Below are 27,435 nucleotides of genomic sequence, written 5' to 3'. Positions count from 1 at the left end.
TAGAAACATTTTTTTTTAGATTTTTTAATACAAAAGTGTGATGGGTGCAGTTTTAAATTATTTTTCTTTTATTTCATGCCTTATTTTCTTATGGTATTTCAGGCTTACATAGCAACTATAGATTGTGATATTATGGTATATAATTACAAATTTTTATTACAGGATAATTACATTTTTATTACATGTTTCATTTGACACTTCGATTATCTCCCAAACTATTCATTATTTAAAAAAATGTTTCAAGTGAAATTTATTTTTTTTTTAGGAGGATATTTTTTGATAGTAACTGGTACTTTCTTGGTGGACGTGCCAAAATTTTGACGTGACGTTTAATTTTGAATGCAATTGTATAATTATATAATAAATGCAATTATATAGTTTTATTTATGTAATATAACTTCTCTAATTATTCTTCGTATAAAAGTATTAAAGTGGAGATATAAAAAAATTAATAACTCGCGAGAGATATTTTGTACTTTATTTTGGCACCATTTTAACATATTAAATATTCCATAAATTATTAATTTTTTTATAATCATATTTTAACTTTTACTCTTTATCTCCAAACTGCTTATAATCTCTTTATTCAACTACGCTGATCTAATCTACATACCGGCGTTGTCTCAGCGTATACAGAATGCATATCTCCGCTTTTCGTATAATGTCCGCAAATATAATCACATTTCGCTATTTTTTCTGCGTTTCGGTTGGCTAAAAATCTCAGCGTTTTACTCTTCACTTCGATAATCAAGTTACTGAAGAAGTTTATTCCATATGGTCTGAATTAAAAATTGTCCATGAAAAACTGCGTCATAGTCAAAGTTAAGGATCTATTGAACGTACCAACCAAGTCGAAAACATCTTTAGCACTTGGCTTCAAACTCATAAAACAATGGAATGATGGTTTGCGCTTTGTACAATTTAAAAATAGAGCCTACCACGAAGGTATAAAATGTTGTTCGTATGAAGTTATGTTCAGCCAACCAGGACTTAAAAGTTCCAATTTGCTCGAAGAAACCATACAGTCCATAAAATCTGAAGAAGATTTAGAAGAAATAGTACGTTTAAATGTATCTGGAGATAGTAAAGCTGAAAAAGATGAAAATAAAACGCAAGGCCAAGAAAACCATAACAGTGATACAGAAGATAATGACAATGAACAGGATGAAGAAGATGAAAATAAAACGTAAGGTGAAGAACATTACAACAGTGATGCAGAGGATAATGAACAAAATGAAGAAGATAAAAATAAAAATGGAAGAAAAGATAAAGAAGCTAACGATTATTTAGAAGTTAGAAAAATTGTAGAAAATAGAGCTAAAGTTCTTGACACTCAGAAAAAGGCAAAATTTAATTTACAAATTCAAGTGAGAAAATGAAAAAGATTCTGCAAAATTGTCTGAGCTAAACGTCGGCGAAACAGTCAGATTACGTACACCCGATGTTCATAGGGATAGAAATGATAAAAAAAATCTGCTAGCGGTGATATTATCTAAAAGTAATGGTTTTTATGAGCTAGGAATAGAATACGGTGTGTTATAAAAATTCTATATATGAATTTTTTATATGTAGAGAATCGTTCATTAACTCCGATGATGTTTCAACTATACACAAATTTGCATACGAAAATGCGAGGAAATTTTCTCTATTTGAAGTTCAAGGATTTAAGAGGTATAATTGTAAAGGAAAATGCTCGTCTGATAAGTGTAGCTGCGGGCGTAAGAAGAGAAGCAATGTAATTCAAAATGTCATGATAGTTCATCTTGTTTGAATAAGTAATTGGTTTATTTCTCTCTAGCCCGGTTTTTCATTATCTAGTTAACTTGTGGTTATACTTAACCTGATGTTTTACCTAATGGGCTTCATCCATGACATCCCGGATAATATGCATTTGCATAAAATATCTAAATCTATCCAGGTGTCTTTTAGACATCTTTTAGACGTAAGACATCTAAAAGACGTCTTTTACGTATCTTATGCAACATAAATGTTATCTGGGATCATGACAGGTAAAGCTCATTGGATGAAACATCAAGCCTAGTCACAAGTTAATCAGGTTGAGTATTGGTATTTTTATTTAATCTTTTTGTCGTTTTATTTTTCTTACTATATATCTTATTATCTTATGTATTATCCCATATTAAAAGCTTTATTAACGTTTGAATGGATTAAAACTTTATAATGTAGAAACGAATAATTATTCTTAATTTTTATTTAAAAAATTATTTAAATATTACTGTATATTGATTTAAATTAAAAAACTTTTTCAATATTTAAAATAAGTTTTTGTCCTGTTTATTTAAAGTTTTTTTACTGTTATTTATTTTATTATCACTTTTCATTTATTTTTCACTTATTTATTTCTTATTCTTTTGAAATAAATAAAACTTCTTTTTTTTTAATTTATTATCAAATTTATTCTCTGTACATAAATAATTTTTTTTGCTCATGTAAAATAAAAATTCAACTTTTTATATGAATAAAGTCACATATTTTTTAAATAAAATAATATATGTTTATTTTTCATTACAATATTTATAAAATAATCGTAACAATTTCGACATTTGTTACGTAAGATAAGCAGCTCGCAAACAACCTTTATGCAATTACATAAATTGAGCTTAATTGGTAATAATAAATTACTGTTACAGATTTCCTTATTAATTAATAATCTTATTAATTAATAACTTATTGTTATAAAAGGTTAATAAATTTGTATTTATATACAGAATCACTTATTTTTCCTCATTTTTGTATTCCATTATAAGTTTATAAATCTTTTTTATTTATTTACATTAGTATGTACATTATTGATGATAATATCTTTCATCTTATCAAATTGAATCTATCACGTACTAAAACTGTGGTGACATTGCAGGAACGAACAAGACCTCAGTGCACAAAGTTTATATCGATTTAAATTTAACCTTGCATAGTGGCCTTTGCTAATTTTACGAAGTATCCATTTGTAATATATGTATGGTAAATTAATTTAGTAAGGCCAAAGAGATTTTAACAATAATAAAACGTTTTAGATATGCAATAATATGTAAATTAAATAATTTGTATATTAAAAGTTCTTTACACATTAGCAGAAATATATTAGCAGAAGTAATCAAATAAATAAAAAATATTTAAATGCATATCGTATAATAAGTAATAAGTGAGATTGTAGAAAAAACACTGCCCTATTCTTTTATAATGACATTTTCGGTCTTTTAGTTTATTAATCACACTTCTTATTTGTACGTGGGCATAATTTATAATGATCGATCATTTTGACTAATTTGAACATTTTTGCTTCCATTATTCAAATTTTCCAAAACAAGCAAGCATTATTCATATTGGTCGACATTATGTATATAAATCCTGAATTAATCAAATTGCTCGTAACATAAATATAGATAAATTACTTAATAAATAATATATACTTAATAAATATATATAAAATATACATAAATTATCTAATATATATTATATATATTATATATATAGTAGTATATAACAGTTATATATTAAAATATGACATATTATATAATTATTATATATTATAAAAGTACAGGGGTATAAATATTTCCGCTTATAAGTACCTAGGTAATATATCCAGGTACTTATATCTAGGAGGTATGTTATAACATTAAATATAATAATTCATTTGACAGTATTATACCTTATATTAACTATAATATTTTAATTCTGTTACTCAGACACTTCAAATGAAAGGATTTCTGCCTGCAACATCCATGTGCCGAAGAGCAACGGACCTCGCTATTTTCTTTCTCGGTAAAAAATTTTTTATATGTTTTTAAATGTTCTAATTTTTTAAATGTAGAATATATATATATTTGAGCTAAAAATGCGACATTACTTTTCTCTCTCTTTGCAGAATGATTATAAAAACAGTAATGTCACATTTTTAACTCAAATTTATATACATATATTCTACATTTAAAAAGTTAGCAATTATACCATTTGATAGAGCAAAGTTTCAGCTTTAAGAATCTATTTTTTTAATTACGATTTTTAACGAAGTTATTAGCAGTCAAAATCAGAATGCTCTTTTATTTAACCTGTGTGTAACTCAGTAACAAAAAATCGTAAGAACATTTTAAAAAAATAAATTTTTTAAGAAAATTGTAAGTTTTCACATCAGATAGTTGAAAATTTTATAACAAATATATTCTATATATATATATAATTCTGAGCTAACGGAATACCATAGAACTTTTTGAACAATCTAATATAGTATATAATTATAGTATATTGTTATATAACATATATTAGATAATTTATATACAAGGTGTTTGGTAATACTGTTGACACACTCATGGGCAGCTAGACCGGATTAAACCTATTGTGAGTCGAAAAGTCCTGTACCATTTTGCAATTTTTGCAACAGTTAACAAGATATCAATTTCTGGAGATTGCTGAATAAGCGCGTATCTGGCCGGCCAGTACCGTCAAATGTATAACGCTCATTGATCGTGGTCGCTAGGCGCGCAGGGAATTACTTTTTTCCGCGGTTGTACTTAACTTGCTGCTTGTAATAAACAATAACTAGTTAATATCAACAAAAGGAGATCCAACTTCGATGATCTTAACCTTGACATATTTTGTCAAGATCATGATCCTGAGTGATCTTCAAAAGGTTTTAGTTAGTGATTGTTCTTTGTTAAAAAGTTATTAGTGAAAAAAGTTTATTGCTTTACAGGGCGAAACGAAGTCTATAATTGTTTCACATGGGTTTTCGACTTTCCACGCGAAGCGAGATCCACCCCACTTCCCCCCTGCCTCGGGGCGTACGACGCTTCGTGTGGACAGTCGAACCTCCCTCCTCTCTCCCTAGGGGGAAGTGGGATGAACATCATTTTGCATGAACAGTTATTACATAAACAGGGAAGGGGATGTGAAATGATTGTTAGTATTATAGCATATAGCAGAAATGAGATGTTATTATTTAAATAAATTTTTCTTGTTAATAATTTTTAAACAAAGGACGATCACCATTGAAACCTGTTGGAACTTAGGATTATGATCTTTGACATATGTTAAGATAAAATTATCGGAGTTGGATCTCCTTTTGTCGATATTTACCCAATATCGTATAATAAACAATAATCAATATCTCGTTAATTATTGCAAAATGGTACAAGACTTTCGACTCAGTTTAATCCGCTCTACCTGCCTACGAGCGTTGTCGGCATAATTACCAAACATGCTGTATATTTATATTATTAATATGTAATTACGTAATTACATATTAATAATATATCTTTGTTATATGTTACCTTGTTATATTAATTTTTATTGCATCAGAAATGTAAATAAAATTATCAAATAATATTGTCTGTATGGGTTATTCTTTTATATTTACCCTAATCTTACCTAGAATCTAATTAATATCTTAAGTATACGTCACGTCGCACATTTCTTGACTTCACCTTGTGTACTTTGATTCTGTATGACTTTGTCAGCTGTCATAAATGCTCGTTACACGCATCGATAGATGGTTGAAAGTTTTTTGCGTATTATCGAAAAAAAAAACGTCGCAACGTCCTCATTGTCCACACGTGTACGTAATTGTGCATATTCTAGATGAGCATGATTATGGTTTAACTTGAGTATTGGAACGCGTATGCGATTTTTGGATATTAAGGGGATCCTAAAAAGTCATCTGTTTTAACGACTCAATAGAACTTATACACATCAGGAGATACGACAGTATTTCAGCGCTAAGACGAGCACAGCGGCAGGGATTGCGACTTTGTGGAAGATATGGAGTACTTCACATCTGAAATTTTTCCATGTGTGAAATTCCACATTTAAAAATTTAAAGAGAAACATATAAATTATTTTGTAATAAAATAATGCAAAATATAAAATAAAAATATAAGTTGATTAAATTATATATAAAAGTCGCGTGTTAAAACTTGATCAGTCGATTGCCTCTTTCATGACCGGAAAATAGGGATCTCTGATCTACAATATGTCATTAATTTTCTTCAAGAAGATCCAACCGTGACAGATATTGTGTCAGAATATACAAAAGTGATTAAACTTCTGCTTTTAATCCTGATAACGTCCTGCAGAAAGATCTTTTTCAGCTCTGAAGAAGCAGAAAACGTATCTACGTTCTATGATGCTTCCGATTTTGTTAAATAATACGGCTGCTTTACATGTTTATTTAGACATCGTAAAAACTCTGAATGTTGAAGTTCATATGAATGAATTTATAAGCAGAAACCAAGTTTATCGTTCCACATTTGTGTTATACGAGTAGACGTATTATTATACATGATATTTATACAATATTATGTGAATGCATTCATCGTGCCAGGGAAACAGAATCTCTGTTACCATATTGGCGAAAAGCTGGTGCACCAATGCGTTGCTGTGTAATCGACGAGAAGAGTGCCCTCAAAAAATTTGAAGAAAATTCTAGAAACAGCATGCGTCGTGCGAGTAATATACTTGGTCTCTCGTAATGCGTAGTGTACCGTATTCTATGCGAGAACGGGTTGCATCCGTATCACTATCGACGAGTACAACAACTTTTGCCAAGAGATCAAGAACAGTTCATTTACTTTTGTGAAGGTATTTTTATTATTTTTGTTTAATGTTTTTGCATTGCTTTTAATATATATACATTAATTGTCGTTAAAATACACAGGGTTTCTCGCCTTATTGTCGACAGAATGCTTCTTTCCCTGACTATATTCTTTGGAGGCACCTTCACACCAAATGGAATCTTTCATAATTTCCTGTATGTGCGGAAATAATCGGAAACCGAATCGTAAGTAGTAAATTCACGACTATAAGAAACTTTCTCTAGCATTTTTTTTCAAATTATTCACTTTCAGTAATTTTCAGATTGGTTCCTATTTCCTTTCGCCACGCCTCAACAGAAACATGAACGCACATTTTTTAGAAAATGATTTGCCTACGATTCTAGAGGACGTTCCTCTTCGCGTACGGACGGAGTTGATTTTTCAACATGACGGGGCTTCTCCACATTTTTCCGGGCAGGCACGCAAAATGTTACACACGCATTATGCGGTGGATGGGAAGTGGTCCAATCGTCTGACCGGCACGATCACTGAATCTTAACGTGCTCAACTATCTCGTTTGGGATTACATCAAAGATTTAGTCGAGCACAGGCGTAATGGTATAAAAGCTGAGATACGAGAAGTAATTCTCGCAGATTTTAATACTATTACACCAGAAATGGCGTATCGTGCTACGTGCAATGTTACTCGAAGGAACAATTTTTGCATTAAAATATGCAGAAAGAGTGAATTAGATCTACTGGAGATGTCATTACACTAAAAAAAAAAAAATATGCCATCTACCGCAAAGTAATGTGGAAATGATAGCTCACTGTAATTTTCTTTTAAATGCCGCGAAAAGAACGAAAGAATATTTTTATTGTCCACGCGTATTGTCGCTCGCTGTTTATGAAAGAAATTTTGGCGTGAATAACTATTTATTTTGTTGATATGTGACTTACAAAAATTTAATTATTTTTTAATTAAAAACTTTTCTAACCAAAATTTGATTATTTAGCTTGAAGCGGGGGTCCTGCGCCACGCGCCTTTCATCCGTAGTTGCTTGCAGTGAACAACTTCCCAGTTCCCGCGGCCTGCGCGCCAAGCCGATTGGCTTGGCGGTAATAGGCTAGGCGGGCGCTCTTATTCGGCAATCTTTAGAAATTAATATCTCGTTAATTATCACGAAAATTATAAAATGGTAGAGGACTTTCCGCTTCAGTCTAGTTCGCTCTACCTGCCCACGAGCGTCGTCGGCAGAATTATCCAACATACACACACGCGTGCGCGCGCGCACACACACACACACATATATTCAGGATGTTTATACATATATACAGATGACGATTTCCATCAATATAGATTAACTTCAATCTCGGTTCAACTTACTCTTCATCTTTTTTTAGTTCTAAAAATTAGAAAAAAATGAAGAGTAAGTTGAAACTAGATTAAAGTTAATCTACATTGGTGGAAACGAGTAAGAGCGTCCCAGACCCACGTGATTATTTCTCGTGAGCAAGCAGCGACTAAACTGAATGAGTAAAAATGTCATCTACCATTTTGCAATTTTTATAATAGTTAAGGAAATATTAATTTCTAAATATCGCCAAATAAATGCGTATCCAGCCTACCACCAAATGCAAGCGCGCAACACGATACGATCGCTCATCGTGAGATGTTTTCTTTCGCTGCTTGTACGTTGCAAAGGCCGCTTATGATAAACAACTTCTTGCATGCGTAGCAACTTACGACGGTAGGCGGTCCTATCTCGTCACGCGTTTGTATTTGTCGAGGCTATTTGTATAGGCTATGCTATTCAGCGATTTTTAGAAATTAATATCTTGTTAATTGTTGCAAAAATTGCAAAATGCTAGAAGACGTTTTTACTCAATTTAATCCAATCTATCTGCTCACGAGAGGCGATTCCGTAGGTTTGAAACACAGCCCCTATGCATACACACGCGCGCGCATACATATTTTTACGCTAAAAATGAAAATAAGAGGAACAACTTCCAAATATATTGATCTCGACAAATGTTATCAAGGTCATGATTCTAAACAACATTTAAAAAAAGTTTTAGTCGTCAGTCGAACATTTTGAATATTAAATGCTGGCAGTACTACAACTTTGAAACCTCATAATTCGAAATTTACTTAAAGAAAAGAAACTTTATTAGCGTTTAAGAAAGCTCTTGAAAAAAGCTATAAGAATATGCAATAAAAGTGGCGGTTTATTAAAAAAATTTATTTAACCTTGACTTGAGCTTAAGGATATCTTTCTCAAACTGAAGAAATATCACCATCTTTTTTCCTTCTTGAAATCATAAAACATTTTTTTGAAAAAAGTTCTACTTTTTGAGATATTCATTAAAATGGTCTATCCTGTACATACACAGGGTGTCCCAGAAATGGTGTACGAGCAGTATTAGAGGCGTAGAAGGAATAAAGAGGGAATAAAAAGGTCTTATACCATTTTGCAATATTCGCTGTAATTTTTGACATACAAAATAAAACGTCTGAGCTGATGTGCCGTGACACCACGTCGCGCGAGTTCGCAGCATGGCCTATTGCTCCTCACTTGATAGCCGCGCCAGCGGTATGCGGTGAGGGAAAGTATGACGAGTTGCTGCCTGGCATGGCAGTTTTATGTGTTTCACCGCATCGCGTCTACACTATCCGATAGTGTTATTTTAACTGAAGTTTTTCTTACACATTTCTTACAATCATAAATCACGTTATTTAGCATGATTAAATACATTTTAACACAATTGGGTATGTTAAATGACGTAATTAATTAGAGTGCTTACGCGAAGCGTAAGCTGAACGTCGTGATACGTTTCTCTTACCTTTCCGCGTGTTTTATTGTACGATGTTTCTACTTACGCTTCGAGACACACTACTTCAAAACGTCGTTTTACATTATATATATTTTGGCTGGGATGTCATTTTTTTATATAATGTGTGTATACTTGGAGTTACAGCGTAAACTCATCGATGGTCGCTACACTGTAAATCCAGGTGTATTATTTTTACACGTGTAAACTTAAAAAAATTAATGCATTTGACTGAGGCACTTTTTTTCACATGTCCTGCCGTTTAACAAGTTTAATCGTACACTGTTATAAATGTTTTTTAATTTCATTAACATTTAACATACATACATTGGTGTATGAAATTTAAATTCTCCATAACTGAAAGATTATTTACGTACATGTTAATGAGATTTAAGTTCGTAGTAACTGGAAAATTAAATGTATTTAAATTTAATACTTTCTATTTATGGATATGAATAACATTTTAATTAATCGTAATTGAAATAACTATTAATGTACATATTGGTGAACTCTTCGTTAATTGATATAATTTATATATAAAATAGTAAATCTGCAATAATATACGTAAAATTAAATTGTAATTGAAACATATACAGGAAGAAAGGAATATGAATTTCAATATTCGTATGTATAGAATTACAACCTCTATAGCACCAAATATTACAGTACTTCGCAGCAATGTTACTTTGAAAAATTACAATGTTTCATAAAACATTGCTGCAATATTGTATTCCTATGTCCGCTAAAATAAAATATTGCTTTAATATTCTGCGATATAGCTATAATATTTAGAGAAGTATTGCAGATCTATTGCAGCAACATTATGCAATATTTTTATAATTAATCCAGTTTTATAATTACTAAAATATTATTTTTTAGCATCACATTCTAAAATACATACAATATAGTTATAATAAAAAACTTTTGGGAGCCTAGAAAGTATACTCAAGAGGGCTTGAAAATTTTCAGGAGATTCTAAAATATACATACGATAAAGTTATAATTAAAAAACTTTTGGGAGTCTAGGAAGCACACCCAAAGGGCTTGGGAATTTCCAGAAGACTCGCCAATTCGTTTTGCATACGTCTCCCCTACAGTATGAAATATTTCAGCCATATTGCAGCAATATTTTAATGGCGCTATGTTACAAAAATTGAAGCAATATTGCTGCAATATTGAAATTTTAATATTTTTTTGCAAATATTGCAATAATATCAGTTCTAATATTTTGTAGGAAATAATGCAATATTATAATAATAAGTAATAATAAGGCTCCACAAGTATAAAACTATTTAGAATAAATAAAGGGCTAAAAGCCAGTAATGTAACAAAAAATGTAATTTAACTCATGAAAATGAAAGTAATTACATACGTTTCGTCACTGATCGAGTCATTCTCAATGTTATAATAAATAAATTATTGTCGAAATCTATGTAGTTAACAGTATTCTTCATGTTCTGCAATATTATAATTTAAACAGATAAGTACGCAGCTTCGCCACGTGATAGACGCGTTTCTCGTAAGAAAAAAGCGTTCTGTAAAAGAACGAGTATATAGATCGAGTTGGCGATTCTCCTGGAGATTCCCAAGATCTTTCGGATGTACTCTTTGGAGCCTCGAATATTTTTGGTTATAGGTTTATCATGTGAATTTTGGAATGTCATGCTAAACAATATTTTAGCAATTAATAAAACGATTAATTATCGAAATATTTTATAATGTTGTAGCAATATATCTGCAAGATTTTTGTAAATATTGCAGCAATACCGTAGAATACTTATGACAATAGTTTATTTTAGCGGCTACAGGAATATTGCAGTAATGTTTTATGAAACACTGCAATCTTTAAAGTAATATTGCTATAATATTGGTATAATATTTCGTGCTATAAGGATACGTTTCCACAGTTTCTGTTAAATGTTGAGATATACAGTATCCTATTTATCAGTGATAAAGAAAGAAAAAAACTTTAATCTGAAAACTAACGATGTTCCCCATATTTTAATGAAAAAACTAATAGCATTATCGTGTTCAGCAGGTCGAAATCTAATAAGATTTGTTATAATAAATCATTTTATACTGAAACAATGGTTAAATTTGAAATTTTATAGTGTCAATTTGACACTATACAGGAGAAGCGGCGACTGAAATAAAATTAGATTAAATTTGACACTATCGATTTAACAGTGTCGCTTTATGTCTATTAGACGATATATATAGAATAACATATTTTGATAGCTTTAATAATGTCTCTTCGAACACAGCCCTCCTAATTACTCACGATTAGTTTAAAATGGAGTCTTACATACATGATACTACATCGTTTTTATGCACTTTTTACTATCCATATAGCGTTAAGTTTTATTACTATTGTACCTGTTTTGTATATATTTTATATACATATACATATAGGAATATGTAAAAAGATGATTATATTATGTTACAATAAAATATGTTAGTATTATATATTTATGTTTTTGATATGTTATGTATTTTGAGTTACATGTGTGCTAGACATTTTTTAATAATTATTATGATTATATAACATAAGAAAGAAATATATCTTTGTTTTCTTAAAGAACCCTCAAAATTATGTGACAATTATATCTCATTTCCATAACCATGAAAAACATTCTTTCTATATCACATCTTCCTAAGTCATATTACAGTTACATTTTGGTTTGCTGGGCATAGATACATGGAGCGGTTATGCTTCTCACGTTATACTTCTATTTGGCGCAAGACACTACCATATCTTTTAATAATTAAGTATTAATTTATTACTACTTTATAACTCTAATCCTAAAGAAGAGTGTCAAAAAAATCGATTTTTCGCCGATCGAAATAAACCTAAAAATTCAAGTGTTTTTTTTTATAGTTCCAACAGTATTGAATTTAGATATAAGATTAAAAATCAGCAAAATTCTGGAGAAATGCCTTGAATCCAAACATGATGTCAGTAATCCTCGTACACGATGCTGGAATATCTTAATAAATTTCAGTATTTTCCCAGTAATATACGCAGTATTTACTTGTATCTAGATGAAATTAGATGATTATATAAACTTTACATATACTAAAATATATATATTTATCTTCAGCGCCGATTTTTGCCATCATAACTGAATTCAACACCCTCGAAAAATTATAAAAATATTCTCAAATTCAAGATTTATTTCGATCGGCAAAAAATGGACTTTTTCGATACTCTTTACGTCTTAATTTAAACTTAAGTGGTTAACTCCTTATTTTTTATTACTTGGCGCTTATGTCATCGATATTTATACCTAACCATTTCAAATATTCAATATCTTAGTGCAATAATTTAGAATAAAGTTTTAATATCGATTTTTTGTTATCATGTGTTTATATGGTCTCTATGTATATAGCAGTACATAATCAAGTTTAACAAAATAACCAAATAAACAATTAAATTAACAAAGATATAGAAAACTAACTATATATTTCGAATTTACATAAGCGATTGACGTTTCGACTACACAGTTTTTCAAAATCTACATAGGGAATATAATTTAACTTTTGTTACAATAGAGAATAAAATGTCTCATAAATATAAAAAACGTCTGAGAATAAATCACTAAAACGAGACCAAATTAGTCCGGACAAATTTTCCAAAAATTTTTTTATAGGTACAGTCTTGATTTATGCTATCACTTTTTTCAACGTAACTTTTACTTTTTACTCGCTTTTTACTACTGTTGTTTTCGTGATTCATCCTTGAAAGACATTAACGGTAGGAGATCAAAATTTTAGACTGGACAAAGCCTTATACATTTGATCATGACTGTTTTCGTAATTTTTTTTCTAAAGATTTTATTTGTTACACAATACCCAGATAACATGCATGTTGCATAAGATATCTAAAAGACGCTTTTAGATCTCTTTTAGATGTGAGACATCTAAAAACCGTCGTTTAGATATCTTATGCAACATAAATGTTATCTGGGTATTTTCATTATTAGTTAAATTTTAATTGTTTAGATTTGAATTTTTTAACTGAAATGGTACTTGACGTACATATAAAACCGATTTTCGCTAAATAATGAATCTGCTATTAGGTGTTTTATTCTTGACGACTATAATTTAAAAAATGTTTCTTAATTATAATCATTGAAAAGGAGTGAAAGCATAGATCAAGACCTCCGTGTCTATAAAAAAAGGAATTATGGAAAATTTGTCCTTACTGGTTTGGCCTCTTTTTGGTGACTTATTTTCAGGCGTTTTTTGTATTTATGCTACATTTTATGCTCTGTTGTAACATAAGTTAAATTATATTTCATGTAGATTTTGAAAAAGACTCTGCGTAGTTGAAACGTCTATTGCTTATGTAAATTCGAAATATACAGATATTTTTTTTACCTCTTTATTTATTTGCTCGTTTACTTGGTCGTTCTCTCAAACTTGTTTATGTATTGCTATGCAATGTAACGAGCACTTTATTGTTATGGTTTGCTGTATATATATGTTTTCTTAACTCCTGATGCTAGCGTAACGTGAACTCAGCACCTTCATCTTTAATATTAATCCTTCTAAATAGATAAAGGAGAAATAGATCAATAAATTAATAATAAATTAGCATGTATATATGACATATATCCACATTTGTTTTAATGGTAGGAATATCACTGTTCATGTTCATAGAGATCATGATTTTGCAGAAAGTGAAAGTTGATGAAGACTGTGGGATAAAGAGAAACTGCTACTGAGTTTTTCCATTTGGAATTAAGGCTAAAATTTCCATACTATACGCTTGTGCGAATCCTCACATCCAGTGATCGAAAGGATACGAGAAACATCAAAATGGCATCACAAGATATCATCTTTATAAAGAAGGAAGATCTGATCAACGCTGTAACATCAATTATTTATTCAAACTCCACGCCGCTTATTAATGATGTTCAGCCAGCTACCACATTTCTTTCTTTCTTCATAAATTTTCCCGGCGAATTTTCTCCCTACAATGCAATAGAGGTAAGCGACGCAATTGTAACACAATTGTATAACTATAATCAAAAGAGCTAGTTTTCTGTAAATGATAAAGTATACTTACTCTTAACATGAACACATTCCCCGCAAGAGTGAATAAGTGAATGAGTGAGCGACAATATTTTTTTTATGCTTTAGAATAAAACTCTTTTTTTGAATAACTAGATAAATATGGATAAAAATATGAGTGAATCAGAAGGATTATTATGAATTAAAGTTAGCACCTATTCTTTAGAAGTTTCTAAAGTAGATGTTTCTATACATACAATAATTATATCTTAGACTCGGACCGAAATTACATTATGGATTAAAATTTCGGTCTGGTTACGATTATGGTCTGAGGTTATCCAATTTTTGGTTCCAATTCTTTTACAGTAACCACAGATATATAATTACCGAAAACTGAAACCAAAAAGGATCGAAATCCAAACGGACCCGGTAACTGTACAATAAAGAACTGGAACCAAAAGTTGGATTTAGCCTCGGACCATATCCGGGATCGAAATTTTTCGGACCGAGTTCTTGATCTGTAGTCAGACACGATTTAGGATTGAAAATGCATTGCCTTTAAGTATGTATATACAGTAAAGAAAAATGTAAAGAACGATAAATATGAACAGTATTCCGAATATTTTCCGTTTTATAGTTACATTATGAATTAAAAGATAAAATTAATTCCTGCTTCAAAATAAACAGCTCCGAATTTATTTAGCCACAATTTCTCTCGCGTTGCTCCGCGAATAAAATGATTGAAAAATAATTAGTAAACGTACGATGTGCGACGTTTCAATAAACAGATTTGTTTATGATACAATAAATAATTTATAAATATGTAAATTTTTGCGTAATACATCTTATTTTTTCAAAATTTTATGATTAAAATTAATAAAAGTACGCATCATGATGCATGATTGATACATTTATGATGCAACATAATTGTAACGACTCTTGTAAAATTCATAAAATTATTACAATTTGATTAACCTTAACTTTATTTTCATGTATTTCCTCATTTGCATATATACGCATCAATTTATAAAGGAGATGTGCGTGGGTTCATACGCGCGTATTATATACATATGTTTCCGGGTTAAATTTAACATATAAGACCACACTTAAAATATGAACAATATGATAAGAATTTGGACTGATGAAAATAAATGTATATTCGGTTAAAATGGATCTTAATGTCTTAATATTTGTGTGAAATTATGTATATGTTTGATTCTGTAAACTACGCGCCGAAATGTTTTTCGGTCTTGAAACGCAATTATCAACAGAACTAAGGTACTAATATTATTTACTAAATTCACAAGCAATTTAATAATTTTTGATGCTCTCATAAGCGTCAAATAAGAATCATAATCAGATGTTAATGAGAATCTTAAATCTGTAAATAAACTCAATGTTGGTTTTGTGGCGTAATGTATTATTTACATGACTACAAGTACGAAAATCACAAATGCAAACTATGTGGACAACAAGGGCACGAAGAAGAATACTGTGATACTGTGATACAGTCCAAAACAAACAACTCATCTCAAACAAATTATCAGTGGAAATCGAAGGAAGCACATCATGGTGCAAATCAACGAAATCCCCGTCAAGTTACAGTTGGACACTGCATCCGACATTATAACTATATTCGAACGCACATGGAGGACATTGAATCAAGCCATCTTATCAACCTGCTGCACAAAATGCCCGCAATAATCCTTTACAATTATTGGGAGAATTCATCTGCATCGTTCAGAGCAACAATTATTTTAAAACAGATAAGACCTTTATTACGAGCGTTCAAAATCTAAATGTTTTAGGCACTGACTGGTTCAAACTTGGTCTTGGGGAAATTTCTATCAACACAATCTGCACCGCTATAAAATTTCACGACAAGAAGCACATGATTCAATCAAAATTCTCTAACATATTCACTGACACTCTGAGTTGTTGTACGAAGATAAGAAAGTTAATCTGCACATAAAACCAGAAGCCAAACCAGTGTTTCGAGCGAAACGTTCAATAGCCTACGCTGCCATTCCATTGATCGATCGAGAATTGGACCGCCTCCAGAAAATGGGTATTATTTCACCAATCGAATACTCGGACTGGGCAGCACCCATTGTAGTAGTAAAAAAGCTTAATGGCGATATCCGCATATGTGGTGACTATTCTACAGGGCTCAATCAAGCACTGGAGTCGCACCATTACCCATTGCCAATACCAGATGATACTTTTGCAAAACTAGCAAAAAGATATTCAATATTATCGATCTGTCAGATGCTTTCTTGCAAATTGGAATAACGGAAGAATCAAGAAAAAATTTACGAAGTCCTTTACAACAGATTCAGGAATTTAGATTTCACCTTAAGTCGCAAAAATGTAAATTACTTATGAAACAAATCAAATACCTAGGACAAATTATTGATGAACGAAGAATCCGTCTAGATCCTGCAAAAACGAAGGCAATTGCGCAAATGCCGATTTCATGCAATTCAATTACACTCCGCTCGTATCTAAGCGATCAATTTTTATGACTTTATTAAAGATATGCACAAATGGCGGAAATCACTTGATGAACTCCTCAAGATAAATTCTCAGTGCAAGTGATCTAAAGATTCTAAAGAATGTCAACAATCTTTCAACAAGTTCAAGAGCATATTTCAGTCGGATTTTATGCTGATACATTATAATCCGAGACAATAAGAAATTATTGTTGCAAACAATGCGCGACGCTTCAAATATAGATATAGGAGCATGTATCTTACATCGATTCCCCAACGGAGTCATCAAACGTGCTAGAACTGTTAAAACATCAACTAGAGTTCCACTAATTTCATGGCCGATACTGTCGGGTCCATGGACTCGAATCCATATCAACTTTGCAGAGCCAATACACAATATTTACTTCTTTGTCGTAGTAGACGCATATAGTAAATGATTTGAAATCATCGACATGCAAACCACAACTGTAGTTTCCACTCTCGAAGACTTATTTGCTCGCCACGGGCTTCCCGAAACCATCTTCAGTGATAATGGAACGCAGTTCACCGGCGGTAAATTCCTCCCAGAAATTCTGCGAAGGACAGAGTATCCAACATGTTCGAACAGCACCATTCCACTCACAATCTAATGGATTTGTGGAGACATTTATCGATACTTTTAAGCGTTACGTAAAAAAACTAACACAAAAAGGAGGGAGTGGTGAACAGAAAACAAATCTAGATATTCTTTACAAACTTTACTGCACTACAAGAAATCGTAGCCAAAGAAGCTCAAGAAAGAAAATCTTCCGCTGAGCTAATGTATGGGCGAAACTTCAGGACAACTCTAAATTTACTCAAACCACCTAACAGTCAGACACCATTGAAATTTGTTATTGGTGGCCAGGACTGGATTGCGGTTTTTACCGCCCCTAGACAGTGAAATACTTGCCGCTCTCATTCAATCCTCCAACAACCACGTGGTCGGAAGGGACAATAAAAAAAAGGACTTCTGCATTTACTCTTGCGTTTGAAGTTGATAAAGAAACGTAGAACGAGAGAGAGAACCTGAGGAGAGCCATGTCAGCCTTTTTCGTACAACGCTTACACCAGCGCACCAATATTCATTTTTGCGATATAAAAACTAGGTTACCACATCCATTCTGTGAAACTATCGATAAAATCGTAGTGTCAAAAATTGATGTAATCCGTGTTAATGAGAACTGCCCTTGGCTTTTATTAGCACGAATATGCACCATATCCGTTTGAATGCACTGGTGCTGGTATAAGTGTCGCACCACCGGTGAGATACTATTAACCTTTTGTTTTCATTTCATATTTCCTTTTTTTTTACCCAACGCGCTTATTGGAGTGAGTAGGAGCTATAGTAGGAACATTATTGGACCAACGCGAACAAATCTCGAATGATCAATGGAAAATTTTCTCAATCATTTGCGTCTGACAAAAAATGTTTATCTTTTAGAACTTCTTTTCGGAAAATGCCCCCCTCCCCCCAAACTTGTCGCCCCTAGGTATAGCCTAGGTTACTCTCCAGTGCTAATATGCTGGTGGCAACGCTCAGGCTTCGTATGATAAGAAATGTGGCACACGACACAGAGAGTACAGGAATGGAGAACATGTTCACGTTATTCCATGAACAAATGGAAATGGATCTCAGCGGTCATTATCGAAGCTAGAGGCTGAGTGATGTATAATGTATGTACGAACGATGCCAAGATCCGTAGGATCCACCCAAATCAGATGCGTGCTAGAAGCGATGGCAAAATAGTAGAGGAGCAGCCCACCGATTCAATTTCTTTCGAGCTTCTCTGTGAGGAGTTTGAGCTCCCAGTACTTTGCATTTCCGGTTCGGCAGTGACACCCCAAAAGACGATACATACGCCGACACCATCAGGGGCAATTCAGGAACTCCCATGCCCCTGCGGCCTTATCGGAAATGGCTGTTAGAGACAACTGACCGCTATTTCCAATAGGACCGCAGGGGCAGAGGGATCACCCCGGAGGACCTCATTTCGGACCCGTCGACCGCCGGAACGTTACGGGGACTATGTCTCATTCCCCACTTTCAGGTCGACCTCAAACAGGGAAGGTGTTGCCACCGCGATATCTCACGTTGAGGACATGGACGAGAGAGCAGCGACGTGTGGAAGATAGACCGAACAAGACAGGCACAGAATACTCCTTTTGTAGCAGAGTTATAATATATTGTTCGTATTGCATATAAGTGAAAACTTCGTTGTTGGTTGACACCTTTCCTTTCCTTTCCACCGCGCACATCACAATGTGTTATATATAAAATATGTTATAGTGCACTTACATTGTTGAGTGAAAAATTATAATATTGGTGTAACATTACTGTTAATTGAAGTTAATTTTTTTTGCAATCTATCTATTTTAATCACTATTCTGCTTGCATTTATAAAGTATACATCTATTAATATTAGGGGAACTTTATATGAATACTTTGAGAAATACTCAGGAATTCTATACATGGTGCATGTAACTTTTTGAGGTATTAATTCTTATTATGTTCTTCTATGAATTTCTAAGGAATTACAATTAAGGAAAAGAGAAAATTTGTAGAATTTATTGAGCTATCTCGGAATTCATTAAAATTTAAAAAAAGAATCATTATACGATTTAATTCCTCACAATATTATATAAATATATTACACAAAAAATATATATCACAAAAATATTACAGTAATACGACTATAATATGTTATAGCATTATCACAGTAATGTTACAGTAATACGACTGTAATATATTATAGCAATATTTTTATGATCCATTTTCGCGGAAATATTAATATTAGTGTGATATTTCAGCAATATTTCATTGTAATATTGCAAAGAGAAAATAACATTGCTCTAATATTACTGTAATATTACATGTTATGTGAGATTAGATACATTAAGATTTTGAATGAAACTAGTTTTGACTTTACAGAATTTGTTATCAGAGTCGCATATAAATACAAAAAACAAATCTAATTAAAACATAATAAATGTTACAAAAATAACAAAATCGATGGAATCAATATATGAGATTGGAATAACTACATTCATGATGTTATATTCAAAACTACTGAAATTTATTTTTGTGATATTTATTATGTTTTAATTGGATTTCTTCTTTTTCTTCTTCTTCGTTAGGCTTCTGGCTTGTGTTACATCTCTCTTATATGCTTGTGTTGCGCATGCTGATTAATTGCCACAAGCATATGGGACCTACAGTTTTAATACCGGTTCCGAATGACAAATTTTTTGAGAGGTGTTTCTGTGTGTTAATTGGATCTGATTTTTGTACATACATATATGCGACTGAAAACTTCAGTCGAAATTAGTTTCGCTCGAAATCTTAATATATCTAGCACATTAAATTTTTATTATTTTTAACATCTTGTATTATAAGCTCGTCTTTAACCGAATTTTATTAAATCATTCGAGTAATTATGCCGAATTTTATTATTAAAGTTTATATTGTGTTGAAAATAATAATTTGAAAGTCTCGTTATATTATATATTATTCAAACGTAGGGAAATTTTTTTTTGTTTGGATGTATATTTGAAATCATTTATATTATATCATGTGAAGAAATATGTAACCTGCGTAGAAGCAGCTTGTAATTTATAATTTTTTTGTTTTTTATATAGGTTTGTAGTTTTCCACAACTATTCGCGTTTTTTCTTTTATTCTGGATAAGGATTTTTGTTTTATACGAAAACGAAGAAAATGGAAAAGTACGAAATGCGTGTTCCGTCGGTATTGCAGTCGACAACAGCATCCCCTTAAGGGGATCCTAAAGTCGTCCGTATTACCGATTCAGTAGGACTTACACACATACGATTTACGTGTCATTGATATATCACTACACACTACTACATCAATATCGCACGCACACGTACGTATAAATTTCTTTTTTAACTAATTAATCTTTTATATTAGGTATCTAAGTCTAATTCTAAGTACACAATATTGTTTGTTCATGTAATCCCTAATCCAAACCAAGATTGCTTTATATGTACAAAATACAAAACTTGCATAAAGCAAATATTGTTGCGAGTCAGAAGCCAATAACAAAACTGTAATTTTTCAACTTTCTTTCATTTTTCACATAAAGTCGACCGGTTTGGATTACATTATCGCTTATACATTTTAATTGTAAAGAAAGATTTTTAATGGCAGTCAGAAAACTTATTCGAAAAATAATCAGTAAAACAGACGACTTTAGGATCCTCTTAAGAACATCTACGTTTACCATACGCATACGGCAATGACATAGAAATTTTGTAAAAATGTATTTTCTCTTAGGCATTTTTTTTGACTGCGCTGCTCCTCTTCATCACTTTCCTGACGGTAGCAGGTAATGCTACCATCTTTTTCATCATCATATACTTCAAAAGATTTCGACGCTCCAACTACTTGGTGATCAGCTTGGCGGTGAGCGACTTGCTGGTCGGTTTGATAGTAATGCCACCAGCCATAATCTATCAAGTATCGGGTGATTGGTACTTCGGTTCTATCTCGTGTCACATTTGGCTCAGCGCTGACGTGCTCAACTGTACCGCCAGTATCTTTAATCTCTGCATGGTTTCCATAGACAGGTGAGTTAATCATTCAACGATCTTCCATTAATATTCGATGAATTAGAAGAAAAACTTAATGGCCAGGAATCAAATTTTCACGAAAATTGACGTCGTGCCATCGGTTCCATTGATTAACGTTCCCGCCGGATATGCATTTCAACATTGTAGAGTATAACGTTTTCGATCCAAGCGTTTACGCTGATTTGGGTTGGATAATATTGTTCTATTATTGGTTGACGTTACCAATAGAATGCAATGTTATTAATTCAACCCAAGTTGGTGTAAACCTGCTCAGGCCATTAATATGCGCTATAAGATAATTTAATATATATTATATACAAAAGGGCAAATCAACACGCATTATATACAAAAGGGCAAATCAATGCATACTTTCTCCGTCCGCGTAAAGGTTAGTAGTTGTTGACAATTTTGATTAATTAATTCGCTAGCTATTACCATATTGTTTTAATGTTAATGATACAAGACAAAGCAGTTAGATGGGTTTAACTTTTAAACGGTAAAGTTAAACAAAATCATACCGACGACGATCTGACAGACACTACTGTCACGTTTTCGCTAATTTTAATAAGTTCTTTATAATAAAAAATGTATGTATAGTATGTACATGTGTGCGCGCGCGCATGCGTATGCATGTATGTATAGTATTATTTTGCCCCAATTCTGACTATCCATGTAGCCGAAGAGAGAGAAGGGGTTTGAAGGAGAGAGTGAGAGTGAACGTTGAAACAGACGCTCTGTCTCATAGGTGTAGAAGCGAGACCTACGAGTCGAATGCATCTTTTATCTGGCTGATTTCCAGTATCGATATTTCTTAATGACGCCCATCAATCTTCACAGAATTTAAGGATTGTTACATCAGTTTTTATCAATTTTATTTCTATGCTAAATTAGTCGGCATATAAATACTGACTAATTATACATAAAGATATATAAATATGATAATAACAAATAATTAACAGAGCGTTAGGAGTCAACGCTGGATCTTATATTGCGTAAAGCTAAATGATATCTATTAATCTATAAACATTACAATTATGTATGTTTCAGCTAACCATTTTGAGTCATCTTCAGCAATAAAATTACTATTTATCGCACTCTACATACTGTATGTGGATCCATAATAAGATCCAGCGTTGACTCCTAACACCCTGTTAATTATTTGTTATTATCATTGTATTAATTCAAGGAGTCTATAAAATTTGTATTTTTACTCAATATTGTTTATATATATAAATATGTCGAAATTTTCTCATTCCTCCTTTTTATGTTAAAGATTCTGGCTGATTATGAAACCGCTAAAATATGAAACGAAGAGGACGAAGCTACGGATGTCGCTATACATCATTATCATTTGGTCACTAGCCATGTGTATTAGTCTGCCGCCTCTTTTAACCATGGGAAATGAATATGAAGAAGTACAAAATGGGCCCACTCTTTGCGCACTTTACCAGCATTTTGTCTACCAAATCTACGCGATTGTAGGAAGCTTCTATATTCCACTACTCGTCATTATTCCGGTAGTATATTAAATAAGTAAACTTAGCAGCAAAATAGTTTAATTTAATTAATTCTATTTATATTATTTATACAAGGTATCTCAGAAAAAGTGTATACCCTTTTATTGACAGATTCTGTGGAACATTTTAAGACGAAAAGTCTTATACGAAAATGTCAAGGCTATAGTGCTTTTCAAATGATAAATGATTAAAGTTTGCCAATAGTGTCTGAAATTCGCGTGCTCAGACATAGTATGTTGCGCTGTTGCGAAGATGCCCTTGTACATTGACTCGTTTTTTAATATTGATAATAATTGATGCGCTTACTGCAAAAATGAAAACTGCCGAAATTCGGTTTCCCATTTTAAAGCGTAAATAGTTGTACAGGTTAATATAACGCTTTAAAAGTAGGAATGCATTAATGATAGTGTAGAGTTTATCTACATTGATAATTTCATAGAAAAGATTAAATATAAAAAAATTGACAAAATAGCAAATAATCAGAAAAAATATCACAAATATTAATATGATGTTAATGTATTTATTAATTAATGTATTTGTACAAAGTTGTTGACACATGTCTGTTTAGCAATTACGACGCAATATCAAAAGATAAAAGAAATTGTGTTAATAGCACAATTATATAAAAAAAATTGTGCTCTCAAGATAAAAATAACAGTAATAATTCAAATAACGGGCGATTGAGAGCAATAATATCACGGTAGTAAATGCGCATTACAACTCACAATTTATTTCAAATTTCATTCTTAAGATAAAAATCGGACATTTCGGCTACATTCAAACCATCATCAGCGAAGTCCAAATAATAACTTCTATTAATATATACAAAGAGTAGTTGCAATAACATCGGTTCTAGAGTGCAGCGGAATGAACCTCTTCAATTCCATGTTTAAAAGGTGTAACTGTCAATTAGTTATTCGACTAAATGAACCACTGCAAACTGCGATCGCATGTTGATTAATAAAATACGTATGTTTCGCAACATTAATTTATAGTTATAAATTGCAGAACTCTCTCTGTATTAATCTCGACCTTTATTCTTGAAAAAAAAACGTATACAAATAATTAGGTAAATAGTATACATAACGTATAGTATTTTCCTAGTTTTTCGGATACTATATTTCTTTTCAGGAATAGAGACCTTGATCGAGCAAGTTACAATAGAATAATGAGTAAATTGTGTTGAAATGAATGTATACATTTCCAAAATTCATACAATTAGGTATACTATTCTTATAGAAATAAAATATTTTTTTAATTTTTTAATATCTCTTGTTTAGATAAAGAAGTACATAGATAGGTAAAATTGCAAATTTTTAATGTTTTTCATATTCATGTTTTAACTCTAGCTCGCCATATCTATTTTTAGGTCCACTTCGACCAACTTCGATTAACTTTAATCGACAATTAGTTCATTGGCATCAACCAATTACATTTGTCAACGACAAATGTGATTAGCCAATTCCAATGGACTAACCGTCGATTAAAGTTAATCAGAGTTGATCGAAGTGGTCCTTAATTACTTTCTCTGCTATATCGGGGCTTGTAGAATTTTGTCACGCTGTATCTTTGAATTGAAAGTATATTTTTTAGTTTACCACATGCGGAATTGATACATCAAAAATGAAACAAAAGTGTAAATAAGAATCAAATAAAATATTTCTTTTTTAAGTAATTATATAACTAATTAAACAAATTTAGGTCAAGGAATTGAATCCTTTTAACTCGAGAACGAACCTGTGCGATCTTATTGGAAGTCAGGGACGAGATACGAAGCTAGATTTAAAAGAGATTATTTGAAATTTAAGACCTAGTTTATTTTTAGAGTTGAATTACAAAATATAGTTGGTTACAAACATAAAACATATTTAAAACTTTAAACTTACTTTAATTAATATGGTAGATTTAAAATAGTAACATATTTTATTTAATATTCCAAACTAAAGATGATAGACATTTTGTACTTAAAATTATAACCTCAAATGATAATATATGTATTTTACTTGATTTTTATTTTAAAATGAGATAAATGTGTTTTATTTAACTTAAAATTATAATTTAAAAATGACAAGCATATTTTACCTGGTTTACTTAAAATTGAGAATTAGTCTAATATATTAATTCAACGCGATAAAATTAAAATGCTAAATATATTTCAAAATTTACTTTTTGTATATTGAAGTTACAAATTTTTCTATTTTAGTAAATTTTTCATTGGTCATTCGTAGACAAGTTCGTATATAGTGTGTGAGCAGATTGAAGTGAAGAAATTGCCTTTGCATGTATGTTATAATTAATTAATAGACTATGTAAAGACGGAGCGAAGGATGGATAAAGAATATCTAAGGCTCATTAATTTTTTTCTGAGCTTATTTCGGTGATTACAGCAAAAGAAGGAGGAAACAAATTAAAGAAGAAATTAATTAGGATTTTGTAATAATTAAGGGAATCGGGAAGAGGAGCATAAAGAAAATCAATTTTGGAAATCACTGATCGAATTTCATCCTGATCATAATCAGAACACAGATTTTGATTACATAGGCTTTGTCGAGAAGGGGGAAAATTTGGGGAAACTGAGAAAATAAGGAGAGAAAAGAGTTAAGATTGCCCTAGTGGTAATAATATTTACAGTGGGGAAGAGGAAACTCGTCGAGGAATTCTATCAAAGAAGAGGACGCGGGAGAAGAGGGGCGAGGAGGTTCAGAAATTGAAGGCTGAAGGGTAGAGGAGGTAAATCCGAGATTCTTTCCGTTAGGACTGAGGAGGGTGAGTTTGGTTGATCTAGAGGTGAGGAAGGGGCATGAGGGGATAGGAGAGAAACTCGTTTGGGTTCGGAGGATGGTAGAACGTTGGGAAGTAAGACTAACGGGGTCACAGAGAGAAGGAGATAGAGGAGGAGAATAATAATTGGGTTAATAATCACTTAAATCTACATTTGCTTGACTAGATTTATTTTGTTCGCCCAGAGCTCTCTCTCTCTCTCTCTTATAGCTCGGTTGCGGTAGTTCTTTATGTGCTTCTCGAATACCTTTGATTTACGTTTGTACGGAGAACGAGCGTCCACTAAAATTTATCGTTTCGCGAATTAGTAAATAAATAAAATTAAAAAAAAAACGAATAAACAAAAAAGGGAAATGGCACACTAACAATCTTCGCGGATCATGCAAATGTCACGGGTCTAAACGCCGATGTCGATCGAATAACTAAGTAGCAAGAATGATATGGATCAAGTCGATCGGGTAACCTGTAATAGCTCTACGGTAACGTACGATAGGAACTCTATAGCGCACGATAAAAATAATTCTAAGACTCGGGGGTGTTCTGTTCGAATTAAAAAAAAATGAAAAAATAAGTAAGATTTAGATTTATATTACTTGTTAAGTGTGCGAACCGAACGTTATGAGCTGGTTGATTGAAAAGGAAAATCTTGTTTCTCAGAGGTAGAAGTGGTCTCGATCAGGTATCTTGAAGGTGCATAAAATTCAACCGCACTAAGTTAACGAAAGACTTGACTGATTGAAAAGATTGTCCGGAAATAATTGACGAAACAATATAGGATAAACGAAGGATTGATAGAGTATCGATTGACTGAATGTCAACATTGTCAACTAACTCCGAGATCGCAGAAGATCCTCTTTATATTCGGAGTCGGTTGTATGGGATGAAGGTATCGCGTATGGGATGATTTTATTTGGGATTAGGATTATAGGTACAAGCTGCGGATTAAGTTTTGGTGTTGGTATTGCTTGTGGTGTCGAACTGTTTAGATAATTGACGATACAAGATGTTTTCGTCATTACAATCTGTCGGGTGTGATAGATCCGGAGGAGATGAATCAACTATGACGAACGGGAGGAAACACTTGTATTCAACAACTTTTAATCTTACTGTTTAAAAGTGATCCCTATCGCCCAACGCTTGGTGCAAAAAGTTAGTTTAAATCATACTTCTCGATACTTCCTGTCAAAATAATAGAATCTGCCATCTGTCCCGTCGCTATCAATATTTCTTGTGGCATAAATGTTGATCCACAGATGTTTTATAAGCGGCTTTGGTAGTGAAAATCTTCATAAAAAAAGGCCTGTAGAGTCTGGGACGTAACAGTTTACAATAATTTTTTTCCCTAGTCTCTCCACTATTCCTTCTTCATACCTTCGTATTGAATTAGTTGATAAGAAAGCACGCTTGATTACTTGTCTTACATTATTGAAAATATTATTAAATTGCATTCGTATCATTCTATTGCTAAATCGCATCATTAAAAAACCGTAAAATAAATATCATAATTATTTAATAAAATATTTTTAACACGTGTGAAAAGAAGAAAAACGAGGGAATTGGACAGAAAAAACGCAACGGGAAGAAGAGAGAGCGCGAATAAGATGATGAGCAGGGAGGCCCACAACGGGAAAGAAAAAA

At 32.0% G+C, this 27,435-nt stretch overlaps 1 protein-coding gene across 1 annotated transcript in view; it reads left to right on the top strand.

Annotated features, from left to right (window-relative positions):
• The window catches only part of 5-HT7 (5-hydroxytryptamine receptor 7), a 46,559-nt gene that overhangs the window by 10,537 nt on the left and 8,587 nt on the right, over window positions 1-27,435 (top strand). Inside the window, exons 2-4 of the mRNA XM_018507108.1 lie at window positions 14,060-14,372; window positions 21,204-21,496; window positions 22,773-23,016. Coding sequence (XP_018362610.1) covers window positions 14,202-14,372; window positions 21,204-21,496; window positions 22,773-23,016 — 708 coding nt within the window. The 5' untranslated portion in view covers window positions 14,060-14,201. The remainder of the gene's footprint in view (window positions 1-14,059; window positions 14,373-21,203; window positions 21,497-22,772; window positions 23,017-27,435) is intronic.

This window comes from Trachymyrmex cornetzi, unplaced genomic scaffold (genome assembly GCF_001594075.2).
Source record: "Trachymyrmex cornetzi isolate Tcor2-1 unplaced genomic scaffold, Tcor1.1 scaffold23, whole genome shotgun sequence".
In the NCBI taxonomy this organism is placed as follows: Eukaryota; Metazoa; Arthropoda; class Insecta; order Hymenoptera; family Formicidae; genus Trachymyrmex; species Trachymyrmex cornetzi.
This window is presented reverse-complemented; position numbering and strand designations above follow the sequence as displayed.